The sequence below is a fragment of the Mobula hypostoma genome, chromosome 2, assembly GCF_963921235.1.
Source record: "Mobula hypostoma chromosome 2, sMobHyp1.1, whole genome shotgun sequence".
Lineage (NCBI taxonomy): Eukaryota > Metazoa > Chordata > Chondrichthyes > Myliobatiformes > Myliobatidae > Mobula > Mobula hypostoma.
The window spans coordinates 125,727,740-125,745,062 of record NC_086098.1 but is presented as its reverse complement, the minus strand read 5'-3'; the positions used below and the strand labels follow the sequence as shown (position 1 = coordinate 125,745,062).

Below are 17,323 nucleotides of genomic sequence, written 5' to 3'. Positions count from 1 at the left end.
GGGGAAGGGACAGAGTCAGTCCCTTTGCACCAGATACACTTACAGAGCAACCTGGTCTCTGGACTAGTCACGGTCGGGGTGAGGTCCGAATTACCGATGAAAGACGTGGAAGTCTTGCTCGGTAATGACATCGCCGGAGGAATTGTGTTCCCAGTCGTGAGATTGACGGGTCAGCCTGCCAGCATGGAGGCCCCGGCCGCGATGGTGAATTTGGCTGAAACATTTCTGCCAACCTTGTATGAGACAGGGTGTAGTGAGATAAGAGGTAGTGAGGGAGCTGGGACAGACGTAGCAGTAGCCAGGAAAGAATTTGTGCAGACGCAGGAGCGAGACGAGGGGCTGATGGTTTTTGCCGAGACCGCTCTCTCTGACACAGCCTTGACAAGCTATTGTGCGGATGAGGAAGTGCTAAGGAAGAAAGGGAAATCAAGTACAGCATCCGCAGATGAGGAGTGGGGGGTGGTGCAAAAGAGTTATGGGGATGAGGTTTTTAACATGGCCCACGAGGTACCCCCCGGTGGACATTTTGCGGTGCTGGAGGAAACAGTTGGTGGAATCATGAAAGAGATTTACCGGCTGCCCAGGGGGAAAAATGTTATTGATCATGACCGACGCGAACTGAGACGGTCACCGGCTTTTGATATGCTAACAAACCTAGTCGGTGTTAGCGTGGAAATCAATGAAGCTAGGGGCCCCTTGATAAGAGGAAAAAACCATTTTGAAAAGATTAGGATGGGATCGGTCAGATGGGAGAAGGCTATTGTTTTGGCCAGGTCTACTGATAAGGTCTCTCCCTTAATCCCCGAAGGAGTAATTAAACGACTCGCACCCATGTGTTTGATTGTCCCGAGGAAATGCAAAGAACTGGGACGTTGGGTGATTGTGGTTACAATAGGGCAGCCAAGTAAACAACACCCATATTTTTTGAGTAATTCAGTGACTAAAGGGCTGATGAACACAGAGGTGTGTATTGGCAATTTAACACGGCTGTCTGAAGCCAGTTTGATAGTGAACCTTGAAAAAAATGAATTCGGCCACACGAGGGTCACTTACCTGGGAATTGTGGTGACACAGGGGCAGCTGGCAGTGATGCAAGCTACAGTGCAGGCTATCGCTGACCTCCCAACCCCGACAGACAAGAGGGCCCTCAGAAGGCTCTTGGAGATGGTGGGGTACTGCAGGAAGTTTTGCAATAACTCTGCGGTCAATACCTGTCCCCCTCCTACTAAGCCCTTGCGAGAGAAAATTGAGTCGGAATGGGACGACCCTTGTTATTGTGGTCCGGGACAAAACCAAATGAGAGGTTACATTGGTCGCAATTCATCAGTGTTTTTGGCCACTATGAAGTTTGCTGAGTTGGAGCCTGGTCTAAGGGATTATTAATAACACGTGTAAAAGGAACAGAAAATGTGATGACTGTCTGTCAAGGTGTTGACAGCTTCAAATTCTCTGTATTAGCTAAATAGCTGATAAAGATGTATATTGTGTATGTATCAGATAATGTAGTCATGTTTGTAATTTTTACCTCCCGGTAAAAATCCTTAAAGGGGGGAAGTGTTACGAGAATACACATAAAATTAAGATGTTTGCTGGCCTGGGCTAGCATCAGTGGCACCAGCAGTTGGTCTGCCACCTGCCCTCAGGGGAAGGAGAGATAAGGAACAATGGAGCAGCGTCTGGAGATGTGTAATGAAGGGATGTGGGAGGGATAGCTGTCTGGAGCGGCTCCCCCCTTTGAACCCTGAACTGTTTGAAGTGATGGACAGGCGATACCCCAGCAGGGGGATAAAAAGGGACAGGTTCGCTAAGGCAGGACACACGCCACCCGAGGTAACGAGACCCTGGAAGCGGTGCGCCTCTCACGAGTGGGTGAGAAGCATCAGACAACGACAAGGGTGGAAAGGTACGATCAGCGGGAACCCGGTGTGTGTCCGCCCTTGCCTGGGTGCCGGGTTCACTGCAGAGGATCGACCGCATCTGGAGGAGGGGTCACAGTCGGTGACCTCAGGTGACATCACCAAGGACCCGCCCAAAAGTTGCTTGTGAGCCATCCCGCTGGTCTGTGAGTGAAGCCGTTCTGAATGATCAGTTGTTCCTGTTCTCTCTGTCTCTCTTCCCCCACCTTGTCCATCGCCATGGCAACGATTACTGCGAACTGAAATACTAACTGGACTGAACTTTGAGTCATTTTGAAATTGGTCATTTACCCCTAGACAACGATAGAGCTTGATTGATGCTGTTATCTTAATTCTGTGCACATGTGCGTTTATCATCGCTGAACTGTTGCATTTATTATCCTTTCGATTAATGTGTTGCTTGTTTCTTTAATAAAACTTTCTTAGTTCTAGTACTCCAGACTCCAACTGAGTGATCCATTTCTGCTGGTTTGGCAACCCAGTTACGGGGTACGTAACAATAGGGACTGGACATCCATGGTGAAAATAAAGCGGTGGGGGCCAGGGAACTTAAAATCATCGAAAAGTTTAAGAGCGTGAGAAGTGTCACGAACATAGGTCGGAAGGGATTGAACAAGGGGTGATAAAACAGTGTCGAGGTATGCAGAAACGAGTTCGGTGGGGCAGGAGCAAGCTGAGACAATAGGTCGGCCAGGACAGGCAGGTTTGTGGATCTTGGGTAGGAGGTAGAAACGGGAAGTGCGGGGTGTGGGAACTATAAGGTTGGTAGCAGTGGATGGGAGATCCCCTGAGCAGATAAAGTCGTTGATAGTGTGGGAGACAATGGCCTAGTGCTCCTTAGTGGGGTCACGATCGAGGGGTAAATAAGAGGAGGTATCCGCGAGTTGTCGCTGTGCCTCGGCAAGGTAGAGGTCAGTACGCCAGACTACAACAGCACCCCCTTTATCAGCGGGTTTAATAATAATGTTAGGATTAGTGCGGAGGGAGTGGAGAGCAGAGCGTTCCGAAGGAGTGAGGTTGGAATGGGGACAAGGTGCGGTGAAGTCGAGACGTTTGATGTCCCGTCGGCAGTTGGCAATAAAGAGATCCAGAGCAGGCAGAAGACCAGAGTGGGGTGTCCATGAAGAAGAGGAGGGTTGAAGACGGGAGAAGGGGTCATCGGTGGGGGTGGAAGAGTCCTTGCCGAAGAAGTAGGCTCGGAGACGGAGACGGCGGAAGAAAAGTTCTGCATCATGGCGAACACGGAACTCGCTGAGGTGTGGGCGAACGGGGAAAAACGTGAGGCCCTTACTGAGAACAGAGCATTCTGCCTCCGACAGTTGAAGGTCGGAGGGGATGGTAAAGACCCGGCACGGATGAGAGCTGGGATCAGAGGAGGGAGGGGGGAGGCTGGGGGTGTCAATGGAGAGGGGAGGGTTGGGGTGAGAGGAAGATGGAGCCTCTGAGGGCCCAGGAGTTGACTGTGGGATCTGAGGAAGACGGGGCTGCGGAGTGGTGGTGGGGGAAGGGGAGACGGGAGTCACAACAGCAGCACATAAAGACCCGGCCCGGAGTTCAAGGCTGGAGTTGCAGTTGGTGGTTGCGTAATCACTTCGAATGTGTCCATGGTCGTTGCTGGAGTCCGGGTTTTGAATATGTCCTGAGGTGTTGGAGCCGCCGAGATCAATGGCAGGGGCCACAATTGAAAGTTCATGCCTGCTAGCGTCGGGGCCGGCAGGCTCTGGAGTCCGTAGATGTAAGATCTTGCGATCTTTGCCTAACATGACAAAGTCAAAAAAACGGCGATTGCAGGCGTGGATCCGACGGAGGATGAAATAGCGGGTAGTAATAATAATAAGGATAAGAATAATAATAAGAAAACAATGAAATGCTGCGCTGCCGCCATCTGTTCCGGCACGTCATGACAGCGGTTTTAAAAAGCTCCAGTTACCCCGTACAGATTTCAGATTTATTCACTCTGGAGACTGTTTCTGAAAATCTCCGTTTTCGGGGGCTAAAAACGCCGGTTCAGTGTGGACGGAGGGTCAAAACGAAGAGAAAAAGCTTCGTTTTCGAAATTATCCGGCGTAGTGTGGACATAGCCTAAGTTTTCCCGACCTTCCATGAACAAAGAACAGAAAAGATATTACCTATTAAAAAGGAGTTTTTGCTGCTGGCCACATGTTCCTTGTAGTTCCATTTCAGGGCATATCACATTCACAATCACCTACACAGTTACCAGCACGATGTTCTTGGAGCTCCTGATTCTTATACTGTTCCATCAGTTGAACTGGTTGATCTCCATCCAACTGGCTCAAAATCATCCTACCTAAATGAATCACCTTCATATTGATTCTAGTTCGGAGCTACAACCAACATTATTTCATGGTTCTGCCACCCCCCCCCCCCAACCCCCAGCCTTGTGTATTTGTTCCTTTCAATTTTGACTGGTCCAGACAGAGTCTAATGAGATTACAGATTGCTTCTTTGGTAGGTCTGGCACTTTACATAATAAAGTTACTCATCTGAGAATGGACTCAGGTTTAGCAAGCCATTACCTGAAGCTCCTTGTGTTCACATTCAATTATCTCAGAGCAAGAATCAGTTCAGAGTCCACAAAACACAGGCAATTGGTTTGACTGCTTCCCCTCACCTTGATTGATTAAAATCCCAGGACTGTAGTTCCTTCTGGACAACAGGAAGATGAAATTGGATGCCATGAGCCAGTCCTCATTAGGAAATAGGAGGTGGAGAGGATCGGTAACTTTAAATTTCTTAGCATTATCATATCAGAGGATCTGTCCTGGGACCAGCGAGTAATTGCCACCAACAACACCTCTACTGTCTTAGAGGTTTGCACGGATTCAACATGTCACCTAAAATTTTGAGCAGCTTTTATAGATGTACATTGGAGAGCATCTTGACTGGTTGCATCATGGCCAGTATGGAAACACCAATGCCCATGAACAAAAAAGCCTCAGAAAGTGGTGAACACAGCACAGTCCACCACAGGCAAAGCCATTCCCACCACTGAGCACACCTATAAGGAACGCCACCACATGAAAGCAGCATGCATTATCAAGGACCCCACCATCCACGCCATGCTCTTCTCTTGCTACTGCCATCAGGAAAGAGGTACTGGAACTTTAGGTCCCACAACACCAGGATCAGGAACAGTTATGAACCAGCATTTAAAACATGGTCAACTCAACTCTGAAGATTCCACAATCTATAGATTCACTTTCAACTCTACCACTCATGTTCTCTGTGTATTTATTTGCACAGTTTATCTTCTTTTGCACATTGGTTGTTTGTCATTCTTTGTACGTAGATTTTTTTCAGTGAATCTATTACATTTCTAGTGTAAATGCCTGCAAGGAAATTAACCTCAAGGCAGTATAGAGCGACTTTGGTAATAAATTGATCTTGGACTCTTAGCCATTTTTGTTTTGCTTTACAAGACACAAGAGACTGGGGAGAAAGAAACCATCAGGGAATTGGGTTTCTCTCACAGTCCAAAGACATACCGGTTAGTAGATCAAATGGTCATTGTAAATTGTCCTATGATTAGACTAGGATTAAAATAAGTGGATTGCTGCACAGGATAGCTCATTGGGTCAACAAGGTCTGTTCCACACTGTATCTCCAAATAAATAATACATAAATTGATATGTACAGCTTATAAAGTCTCCTTCTGACTCATAGCTGGAATGCCTGAAAATTCCTGATGAAGAGTCTCAACTCAGATTTGTTCTTGGAGACACGAGTCTTCCGATGCTGGAAATCTAGAGTGACACAGGAAGGAGCTGGATGAATTCAACTGTCCATTTCCTTCCACAGACCCTGGCTGGTCATGGAGTTCCTCCAGCTCCTTCCTGTGTCGCTCCAGATTTCCAGCATTGGAAGTCTCTTGTGTCTCCAAGAACAAATCCTTATCATTTGTTAGCCAACATTCATTATCAAAAGTTTGTGAGCTTTTTTCACACTGCCATTCTTTCTACTTCCTCTTGATTTTGACTGGACACACTAATGTTGATACTGCTTCCCACTCAATTCCTCCAAAACCTCACACCCACAATGCTTACTTGCTTTTTTCCCTTTCAAATTTCAAGTTCAGGTTTATTGTCATTCAACAATACACATGTGTATCACCACGTGAAACAGCATTCCTCCAGACCAAGATACGCACAACAGCACATATAACTCACACACAACACATGCAGTAATATTACTACAAATAAGTTAATACTAAGGCATTATGACACAAGTTAAAATATAAACAGTAACACTTCATACGTGATGAGACCTGGCTGGTGCCAGGAAGTTCAGTAATCTCATTGTTGGTACCACTATACAACTGTTGGTATTGTAATCTGTATATCAATTTTACCCACAAGGAAAACAGTTCTTGAACCTTCACTTAATTGTTCCTCCAAATCCTTTCAATCTATAAAACCACATTTCACCTAGTTTCTCAATTAAAAAAAATACACAACATGCAAATTCCCAAAGAACATGGTGTTAAGACAGCTATGCTCAAAGTTCAAAGTAAATTTATCAAAGTACATATACGTCATATATAACACCGAGGTTTATTTCTTGTGGGCATACTCAATAAATCCAGAATGGAACAATAACCATAACAGAATCAATGAAAGTCCACACCAACGCGGGCATTCCACAGGTGTGCAAAAGACAACAAACTGTGCAAATACAGGAAGAAAGAAATAATAATAATAAGCAATAAATATCGAGAACATGAGATGAAGCGTCCCTGAAAGCTCTTTTAAAATCTCAGAAATTTACAGCATTTAAGCTAGCAATCCAGTCTATCATGTCCACTATAGAAACTGTGACGACAAAACAAGTTATCAGAAGATTGATGCTGATGAGAGAGATAAGAGAGACAATGGAGAAACATTCACAATGCTAATAAGAGAGAAGAGAGAGATTAACAAGAAAGAAACACACTTCAGAATATTGACAGACCGGTTGCTTTGAACCTGAACTGTTTGAAGTTTGATGGACAGGCGATACCCCAGCAGGGGGATAAAAAGAACAGGTTCACTAAGGCACGACACACACGAGATCACGAGATAACGAGATCCTGGAAGAGCGGTGTGCCCCCACAAGTTGGTGGAAGTTTGGAGGTCTGGTCGCGGGACCGACCATAGACGCACAGGGTGAAAGGGTACGATCGGCGGGAACCTGCTGTGTGTGTCCGCCCTTGCCTGCGTGCCGGGTTCACCGGGAAGAACGGTCGTATCCAGAGCGGAGGGGTCACAGTCGGTGACCACAGAAGACATAAAAAAGGGTCCGCCCGAAAGCCAACTGCTAAGAACATCAAAGGTCTGCTGAATCAGATTTGCATATCTCTATCTCTCTCTCCAATGGCACAACAGCGATTACTGCGAACTGTACTAAGCTGAACTGAACTCTGCGTCACTTGAGAATGATCATTTTACCCCTAGACAGCGATACAGCTTGGTTGATTCCTATTACCCTAGTTCTGTGTACATGTGTGTTTTATCATTGCTAACCTGTTGCATTTACATCCTTACGATTAGAGTACTGTGTTGCTTATTTCTTTAAAAAAACTTTATTAGTTTCTGTTAACCAGACTCCAACTAGTGGTCCATTTCTGCTGGTTTGGCAACCCAGTTACGGGGTACGTAACATAAGTGGGGGCTCATCCAGGATTCTGAACGCCAAATTTGGGACTGGGTAAATTGACTGGGTTAAAATTCCCGAAAGAAAGAAAGGGCAAACAGCAGAAATGGATGAGGAATTTCTAAAGGCGCCAACCTTGGAGGCATTAGAGGATGCCAGGAAATCAGAATTGGCAACTGTGGCCAAACGGTTGAATCTTTTTCAGGGGAAGTCGACAATGAGGAGAGCGGAGATGCACAGAGCTATCATAGAGCACTATGTATCTAAAGGTGTGTTTCCCCAAGGGGAGCTGGAGGTGGTATCTATGGGCAAACCTGGTGGAGAAGCAGTACAGCTGCAGATGGAAAAATTGAGACTCGAGCATGAGTTCCGGTTAAAGCAGCTGGAACGAGAAGAAAGGGACAGGCAGTTAGAACAAGAAGAGAGGGACAGAGAGTTAGAACGAAAAGCGAGAGAGAAGCAGAAGGAAAGGGAATTTGAGCTGGAGAAGTTAAGGATGACGCTAGCGCAGGGGCCCATGCCGAACCAAGGTGGAGGATTCAGGGTGACCCAGGAGGTTAGGCTGGTTCCCCCATTTGAGGAGGCTGATGTTGATCGGTACTTTCTCCATTTTGAAAAAGTCGCTGCAAGTCAGGACTGGCCGAGGGATAAGTGAGTTGTTTTACTTCAGAGCGTACTTAAAGGAAAAGCCCAGCAAGCTTACTCGGCATTGTCCGCAGAAGATGCCCAGAGGTATGATGTGTTGAAAGAGGCGATACTCAGGATTTATGAGTTGGTCCCGGAGGCATACCGGCAGAGGTTCCGGAATGTGAGGAAGCAGTGGGGCCGCACGTATTTAGAGTTTGCCCGTGAGATGCAGATGTATTGTGAGCGTTGGTGCGCCTCGAAAGGGGTCAATGGGGATTATGACAGACTGCTACAGCTAATACTGATTGAGCAGTTTAAAGGTTGTGTCTCTGAAGGTATGAGGCCCTTATCTAGATGAGAGAGAGGCAGAAACCTTAGCCGCAACCGCTAAGTTAGCGGATGAATACGCATTAACGCACAAAGCGAAGTTTACCCCGAGTAAAAGCTACCAGAAGGGTAGTCAAGAGGGCGGAGAGAGTCCGCCGGAAAAGCCAGAAAGGAAGCCAGGCACTAGTGAGAAGGATAAGGAAGACAGGGAGCAGTTTGGTAGGAAGTCTCCTGGGGTCGTATGCTATAATTGTGGGAAAGCCGGTCACTTTGCGTCCAGGTGCCTTGCCCCAAAGAAGGAGACGGGGAAAGGAAAAACGACGACTCCGACTGGCTGTATCGAGCTGGCAAACAAACCATTAGGGGAGAAGAGGTCTGATAAAGTTCAGGAAGGGCGCGAGAAGTTTATCTCAGCTGGATTGGTGTCAGTGAAGGAGGGGTTAAACCCGGTTCCAGTACGGATCTGGAGAGACAATGGTGCTTGTCAGTCATTGATCTTAAAGAGTGTGTCAGACTTTAGTTCAGAGACCCAGACTGGGGAGGTCAGGGTGATAAAAGGCATTGGGAAAGGGACTGAAGCAGTACCTTTGCACCAGATACACCTAAAAAGCGACTTGGTTTCCGGACCGGTCACGATCAGGGTGAGGCCCGAACTACCGATGGAAGATGTGGAAGTCTTACTCGGTAATGACCTCGCCGGCGGAAATGTGTTCTCAGCAGTAAAACTGATAAGCCAGCCTGCCAGCATTGAGGCCCCGCCCATGGACTCACAGATTTATCCCGTTTGCGCAGTGACTCGGCGCATGTCCAGAAAGGCTGCCGAAGCGAATGTAAATTTAGCTGAGACGTTTTTACCAGCCTTGTACCAGGAGGGGTTAGAAAGTGAGAAGGGGCGTAGTGAAACGGAAGTTGAGGTAGACTTATCATTAGCAAGGAAGGAATTTATACAGACACAGGAGCGAGACGAGGAGCTGATGGTTTTGGCGGAGACAGCTCTCTCTGAAGCAGAATTAAAAAGGGAGCCAGTGGGCTATTATGTGAAGGAGGGAGTACTAATGAGGAAATGGAGACCACGCACCATGCCCGCAGATGAGGAATGGGGGGGGTGGTACACCAGGTGGTAGTGCCGAAAATTTATAGGGGCGAGATTCTTAACCTGGCCCACAAGATACCCCTCGGTGGACATTTTGGGGTGAGGAAGGCAGTCGATAGAATAATGAAAGAGTTTTACTGGCCGCACAGGAAGGATGGTATTGACTATTGTAGACGTGAGCCGACACAGCCTAGTGATATGCTAACAGCTTGCCACGATAAGAGAGCAGACCTAGTCGGTGTTATCACGAAAATTAATGAGGCTAGGGTGCCACCTGATAAGGAGAAAACCCATTTTGAAAAGATAAGTATGGTGCCGACCAGATGGGAGAACTCTATTGTTTTGGCCAACTTTGCTGATGAGTTCTCTCACTTAACCCCTGAACCGAGCGAGCCGCTGATAAAGCTAATTAACCGGCACGCACACGTATGTCCGAATGTCCCGGGGCAATGCAAGGAGCCAGGACATAGTGTTGTTGTCACATCAGGTCAGCCTAGTAAGCAACACCCCTACAGGATGATTAATTCAGGGACAAAAGGGCTAAGGAACGCAGAAGCAAATATTGACCATTTAGTGGTCTGGAGTGACACGTGGGAGGGGCACATTGTGGCAGTAGAGGAGCTGTTTAAAAAGCTGTTTGAAGCCAGCCTGACAGTGAACCTCGCAAAAAGTGAATTCGGCCACGGAAAGATCACTTATCTGGGATTTGTGGTAAGACAGGGGTAGATGGCACCGATGCAGGCTAAGGTGCGGGCTATCTCTGAAGTCCCCACCCTGACGGACAAGAGAGCCCTGAGAAGGTTCTTGGGGATGGTGGGGTACTATCGGAAGTTTTGAAAAAACTTTGCGAATATTACCCTCCCTCTTACTAAGCTCTTGCCAAAGAATGCGAAGTTTGTGTGGGACGACCTTTGTTATATTTGTCCGGGACGGAAACCACTAATAATTTACACTGATCACAACCCATTAGTGTTTTTGGTCACTATGAAGGATAAAAACAAGAGGTTGCTAAGTTGGAGCCTGGTCTTAGAGGATATTAAAATAACACATATAAAAGGAACGGAAAATGTGATTGCTGACTGTCGGTAAGGTGTTGACAACTTAAAGTTCTCTGTATTAGCCGAATAGCTGATGGCCCTGTATATTAGTGTGTATCTAATAATGTATTCATGCCCATAATTTTTACCCCGGTAAAAATCCTTTGAAGGATAGGGGTGTGACAACAAACCAAGTTATCAGAAGATTGATGCTGATGAGAGAGATAAGAGAGACAATGGAGAAACATTCAAAATGCTAATAAGAGAGAAGAGAGAGAGATTAACAAGAAAGAAACACACTTCAGAATATTGACAGACCGGTTGCTTTGAACCTGAACTGTTTGAAGTTTGATGGACAGGCGATACCCCAGCAGGGGGATAAAAAGAACAGGTTCGCTAAGGCACGACACACACCACGAGATCACGAGATAACGAGACCCTGGAAGAGCGGTGTGCCCCCACAAGTTGGGGGAAGTTTGGAGGTCTGGTCGCGGGACCCGACCACAGATGCACAGGGTGAAAGGGTACGATCGGCGGGAACCTGGTGTGTGTGTCCGCCCTTGCCTGGGTGCTGGGTTCACCGCGGAAGAACGGTCGTTTCCGGAGCAGAGGGGTCACAGTCGGTGACCACAGAAGACATAAAAAAGGGTCTGCCCAAAAGCCAACTGCGAAGAACATCAAAGGTCTGCTGAATCAGATTTGCACATCTCGCTCTCTCTCTCTCCAACGGCACAACAGCAATTACTGCGAACTGTACTAAGCTGAACTGAACTCTGCGTCACTTGAGACTGATCATTTTACCCCCAGACTGCGATAGAGCTTGGTTGATTCCTATTACCCTAGTTCTGAGTACATGTGTGTTTTATCATTGCTAACCTGTTGCATTTACATCCTTACGATTAGAGTACTGTGTTGCTTATTTCTGTAATAAAACCTCACTAGTTCCTGTTAACCAGACTCCAACTAGTGGTCCATTTCTGCTGGTTTGGCAACCCAGTTACGGGGTACGTAACAAAACATAGAAATATAGAAAACTTACAGCACAATACAGGCCCTTCGGCCCACAAAGCTGCGCCGAACATGTCCCTACTTTAGCCATAAATCAGCTCTTAGCCTAACCTAATTCCTAGTTTTGGTCCATTATTTTGTTGGTTTTTAACATGTCAGTGCATACCCAGCTACTTTTCAACCACTACAAGCTAGTTAAAACTGTAACACTACATTCTGCCTTCAATGTACTGATGTTTTGGAATGATCTGTATAGATGCCATACAAAGTTTTTTCCACTGTTCCTTAATACATGTGACACTAATAAAACAGTTACCAGAGAACAGATCAGATTAGGAAAACCACTGTGAGCACTGCTAAGGAAAGCTATCTACTCTCTCTAAGCCCTCTTCATTTTATGCAGCTGAATTATATTTCACCTTAGTCTCATCAATTCAAAAACCAAACTAAACTCCATCTAATTACTCCAAGCAACAACTTTGTGATCTTTCACAGTATCTTTTACTTCCTTCACAAAAATATCTTTGCTAAAATGTGGTGACCCAAATCACACACAGAAATATACAATCACAGTACTCTAGCTGTGGTCTCATGCTTTGTATAGTTGCAGAATAAATACTTGTACTAATATGCTTCAGCTAATAAAGGGAAAGGCTATTTTCTCTGGCAAATGGTGGTTTATGGCTCAACTGCAGCAGATTTTTTAAAGAGAGTTCCTTAGTCAGCTATACTCACTGTGATGGTCTGTCCCTCCTGCACACGGACAACTGTAAAACAAATAAAAGGCAGAGGTTGTAAACCACGTTTGTGGTATAGAAGTTACCCGAGATTTTTATGAACCAAGTAATGCCAACAAAAATCAAGTGAACTCAAAAAAAAATCTTCACTGCACTAGTCAGATGGCTGAAATCACACTACTATCCGTCAGGCTTAAGAAATGCCTTTAAGAAATTCCCAGGGGTTCTCACCCCTTTTTACGCCATGGACCCCAGGTTGGGAACTCCTGATTTAGTACAACAACCCACATTCAATCCAGATCTCCACTGCTGTTTGTAGCGATTGCACGTTCTCCCTGTGACTGGGTGAGGCACTCCCTTCCACATCCCAACAACTGTTGGTTGCTAGGTTAATTGGTCACTACAAATTGCCTTCATGTGCACAGTACTGTTCAAGAGTCTTAGGCACACGTAGAAAAAAATCTGTAAAGCAAAGACGCTTTCAAAAATAATGAAATGAGAAGTTTCTAAATATCAAAAAAATACTATAAAGAGAGTAAACAGAAAAAAAACTAAATCAAATCAATGTTTGGTGTGCATCAGTTCTCTTAGGTACACTGTTTTGCCACTTTTAAGAAATCAGCTGGTAGGTTATTCAAGCATCTTGAAGAACTTGCCACAGTTCGTTTGCAGACTTTGTCAGTCTCACTTGCTTCTGTACCTCTAGTTAATCCCAGACAGCCTTGAAGGTGTTGATATCAGAGCTCTGTTGAGGCCATACCATCTGAAACCATATAAAAAATATAGGATGCCTAAGACTTTTGCACAGTACTGTATGTGAGGATTCTCACAAGAATATAAGGGAATATGGGTAGAATAAACAATAAGATTAGTGCAGGACTGGTGTAGACACGTGCTTGATCAGCATGGACTTGAGCTAAAGGGTCTGATTCCATCAATACTTATTCAGCACAAATAACTTCTCCAAATATAATTCATTAAATTGATGGGTATTTTTTCACATGTTGCAGATATTGTTGAAAAAATTCCACATTTGCATCAATAATCAGGACAAAAACCTGGAGGTTCTTCTGCTGATATTGTTGTCTATCATCACCCCTCTCTCTAGTAGTATGAAAACGGTGCTTATTCCCATGTTCTGGAAATGTCAGGGCTTTATGAATATAAGCAACTCTTTATTAAAAGACAATGGGGTATCTAGTGTACTCTACAAGAACTTGTTAAGCTAGAAGTTAATGAAATTATACATAGCTCTACAAACTGCCCTAAAAATATTGTGAAGAATAGGCCAGTCCGCAGTCATGTTGTCAGTTTTCACAATTCCGATTTCTTCTTCTTAGGTAATCTTTCAGGATCAAGGAGACTTACTTCCATTTTGTCCTGTTGGTTCTAAGGTAGCTTAGAACCAATATGGGAACTGGAGACTCTGCCACACAAGTGGCAGGAGGAGGAAAAAGGCCTGGATAAATTGTGAGGTGATTTACTCCTTCCAGTGCTTACACAAAGCTGTTGTGTACTCCCAATGCTCAGCATTGAGATTCTCAATACAATCCTGAATCATCCTCCGCCATTCAGTGCAGTCATGGATGAATTATTCATAAATTATTGGGCATGCTGCATTTTTACAAGGAAGTTATAATATCATGTTTTCATTTTTTTCCTCTGTTCACATGATAATCTCTTCAGAATAGAGAGAACAGAGGGCATCCTTTGGGAGTCTGGTGTTAGGCAATGTGGGCTGCCTAACATAGCCAAATTTTTGAGTGTAACTAAAACCTCAGTATAAGGGATACTGAACTGGGAAAGGGCACTGTCAATGGTTCATTTGTCCTTTCAATGAACCTTATTCATCCTGTGCAGACTTCTATTCAACTCCTATTATTATGTCCATTGCTAATAGTTAAGCAGCTATTTGCTGGTAACCCAGAGGAGATGCTGGAGGAACTCAGCAGGTTAGGCAGCATCTATGCAGAGAACTGCAGATACTTTATTTCCAGCTCCACAAGTGCTTATTTCACATAAAGAATGAGGCTGAAGTGGCCCAACTTGATGTTTCTATTCCTTTGCCTACCTTACTGAACATAAACAGGCAATCAGAAACATGAGATGATGCGGAAAATCCAAACCAATATACACAAAATGCTGGAGGAACTCAAAAGGTCAGGCAGCATCTATGGAAATGAATAAACGGTCGACGCTTCGGGCTGTTTAGGAATTAAAAGGAAGAGGGAAGACGACAGAATAAAAAGGTGGGGGAGGGGAAGTACGATAGCTGGAAAATGACAGGTGAAGACAATTATCATGTTACCACTTCTGCACAAATATTGTGTGCATTGAGTTATAGTTATAGATCTACACAGCACAGAAACGGGGCATTCAACCTAGTCATCCATACTGACCAAATTGCCTAACTGAATTAGTCCCATTTGCTTGCACTTGGCCCATATCCCTCCAGACTCTTCCTATCCATATAGTTGTCCAAATGTATGATGAATGCTGTAATTGTACTCCTGTTTCTACCACTTCTTCTGGCAGCTTGTCCATATACCCACCATCCCGTGTGAGAAAAAAATCTTCCTTTAGGTCCCTTTTAAAACTTTGGTAGAGGTGGGGGGGGTAGCAATTGTCAACTCTTCAAGTTGAAAGCTGATTCAGGGTTTCAAACCAAAATATCAATGATACATTTCCCACACACAGATGTAGCTCAACCCACTGAGTTCCTCTAGCAGATTGTTAATTAATGGCAATAAATATACTGTGACAGTCTGAAAGATAATATTGCATTAACCCGTATGGTTTCCTTTGTGCCCTGTTCAAGATATCTACAAGTCTTTTGCTTTGGTATTACCCCCCAATAGTAAGATCCACAGAGGTGCTTCTCCTCAAAAAGGCAATATCTACCATCCACCACCAGACCCATGGCATCTTTTCACAGCTACCAATTAGGCAAGAGGAACAGAAGTCTGAGACCCCGCACCACCAGGTTCAAGAACAGAAATAAGAGATTCTGCATCTGATGGAAATTTGCGACAAAACAAACAGGAACTCAGCAAATCAGGCAGGATTTATGAAGGGGAATGAACAGTTAACATTTTGGGGCACTGTTCCCTCTACATTGTGTGGTGACACAATCAAACTGAAATGCTCCCATGCACATAGCCATTTTGTTGCCATGCAGATAGAATAAAGCTAAGCGAGAAAAAGTTCACAAAATGTGAAAGATTTTCTTTGCTGCACTGAATGTCATTATACCCTTCAATTAATAAATAAAAACAAAAGCATTTCAATTTTCATTCTAAATATTCGTAGTATGCACATTACGAAAAAGATATTTAAAGCTCTGCACATTTTCAGGCAGTGTAAATTTTTCTGCTCAGAGCAATGAAAAAAAAATTAGAAGGAATGTTGTTTTGGACTAGAAAGGAAAGGGGACAAAGCCAGATTGAAAAGTTAAAGGAAGATTGAGAAGCATAATTTGACAGGTAATGTATGTCCGTGATGCTGATACAAGTAAATTCTTCATTGAGTATGACAATAAATTTGATTCTGATTTTGAGGTACATCACTTTTCTACTTCGGCAGAAATGTCACTGGCTTAATGGCATGACAATTCAAATGTGCAGGAAATAAGAAGTTGCAAAGAGTAGTGGACTCAGCCCAATATATCATGGACACATCCTTCCCCACCATCGAAAGGATCAATGAAGCACTGCCTCGAAAAGGCAACATCTACCGTAAACATTCCTCCATCCGGGCCATGCAATCTTCTTGCAGCCACTACAGGGCAGGAGGTACAAAAGCCTGAAGTCCCACACCACCAGGTTCAAGAGTAGCTACTTCCCTCTCAGCTCTTCATTCAAATGGCAGCACAACCCTAACTCAAGTTCAAATTCAGTTTATTGTCATTCAATGGTACACGTACACAACCAAATGAAACAACATTCCTCCGACCAAGGTGCTCAACACTGCACATTTAAGACACACACACACAACACATAAAGTAATATAACCACAAACAAATTAAGCAACACTAAGGGCACTTTACACAATGGACCTAATGGGTTATTTTTTCAGTCCTGAATTGCATTCTTTCTTGTTTTCTTGTTTCTCTAATGATATGTGCTTGTGATGCTGATGCAGGCTGAGTTTTTCTTTGTTTTGTGCATATAAACATGACAGTATTTCTCCAGCTGAGTGCTGTACATTGGTATGCTTGCATTGTTCCCCCCGTTCTGCCCCTCTTCGCACTCCTGTAACTGTAAACTGAACGTGGAGCAGACGATCCATGCCAATCCACCAATCAATTGGCTTCAATGCAGTTTAATCTTCAGCCAATCGGCTCCCAGCCCACGCGTCCCCACCGTCAATCAAAGCGGACCCTGCCCCTTTAGCGTTACCCAGTGCGCGCGTGTTGCCGGCCCTCCTTTGCACTCACTTTCCCGCAGCCCTCGGGCTGGTATAAGCCATGAAGTCAGCGGCGGCCGATGGCTTCTAATAATTTCTGGTAAAAACCGCCGGCCGGAAGCCCAAAGAGACGGTGTCGTTAGTGTCCGGTAAACCGGCAACAAAAACCGCGTTGCCGATTGCACCGCCATCTTCCAAGGGTAGGCGAACAATTCTGTCCCGCCCCTTCCGCTTCCGCTTCCGCCTGCACCATTGTACGTCAATCAAATCCTAAATCTATACTAGTGATCCTTGGATGTTAGATTCTACAGATGCTGGGAAGGAGGATAACTAGAAGGTGATAGGTGATGCCAGGAGGTGGTGTCTAGCTGGAAAGTGATAGGTGATGCCAGGAGGTGGGGGTCTAGCTGGAAGGTGATAGGTGATGCCAGGAGGTGGGGGGCTAGCTGGAAGGTGATAGGTGATGCCAGGAGGTGGGGTCTAGCTGCAAGGTGATAGGTGATGCCAGGAGGTGGGGGGCTAGCT

At 45.1% G+C, this 17,323-nt stretch overlaps 1 protein-coding gene across 1 annotated transcript in view; it reads right to left on the bottom strand.

Moving 5' to 3' along the window:
- Positions 1-17,019, bottom strand: part of mrps18a (mitochondrial ribosomal protein S18A) — a 141,494-nt gene extending 124,475 nt beyond the window's left edge. The window contains exons 1-2 of the mRNA XM_063040634.1: positions 16,830-17,019; positions 12,393-12,424 (exon numbers count right to left, since the gene is read on the bottom strand). Coding sequence (XP_062896704.1) covers positions 12,393-12,424; positions 16,830-16,989 — 192 coding nt within the window. The 5' untranslated portion in view covers positions 16,990-17,019. The remainder of the gene's footprint in view (positions 1-12,392; positions 12,425-16,829) is intronic.
- Positions 17,020-17,323: the final 304 nt, after the last annotated feature.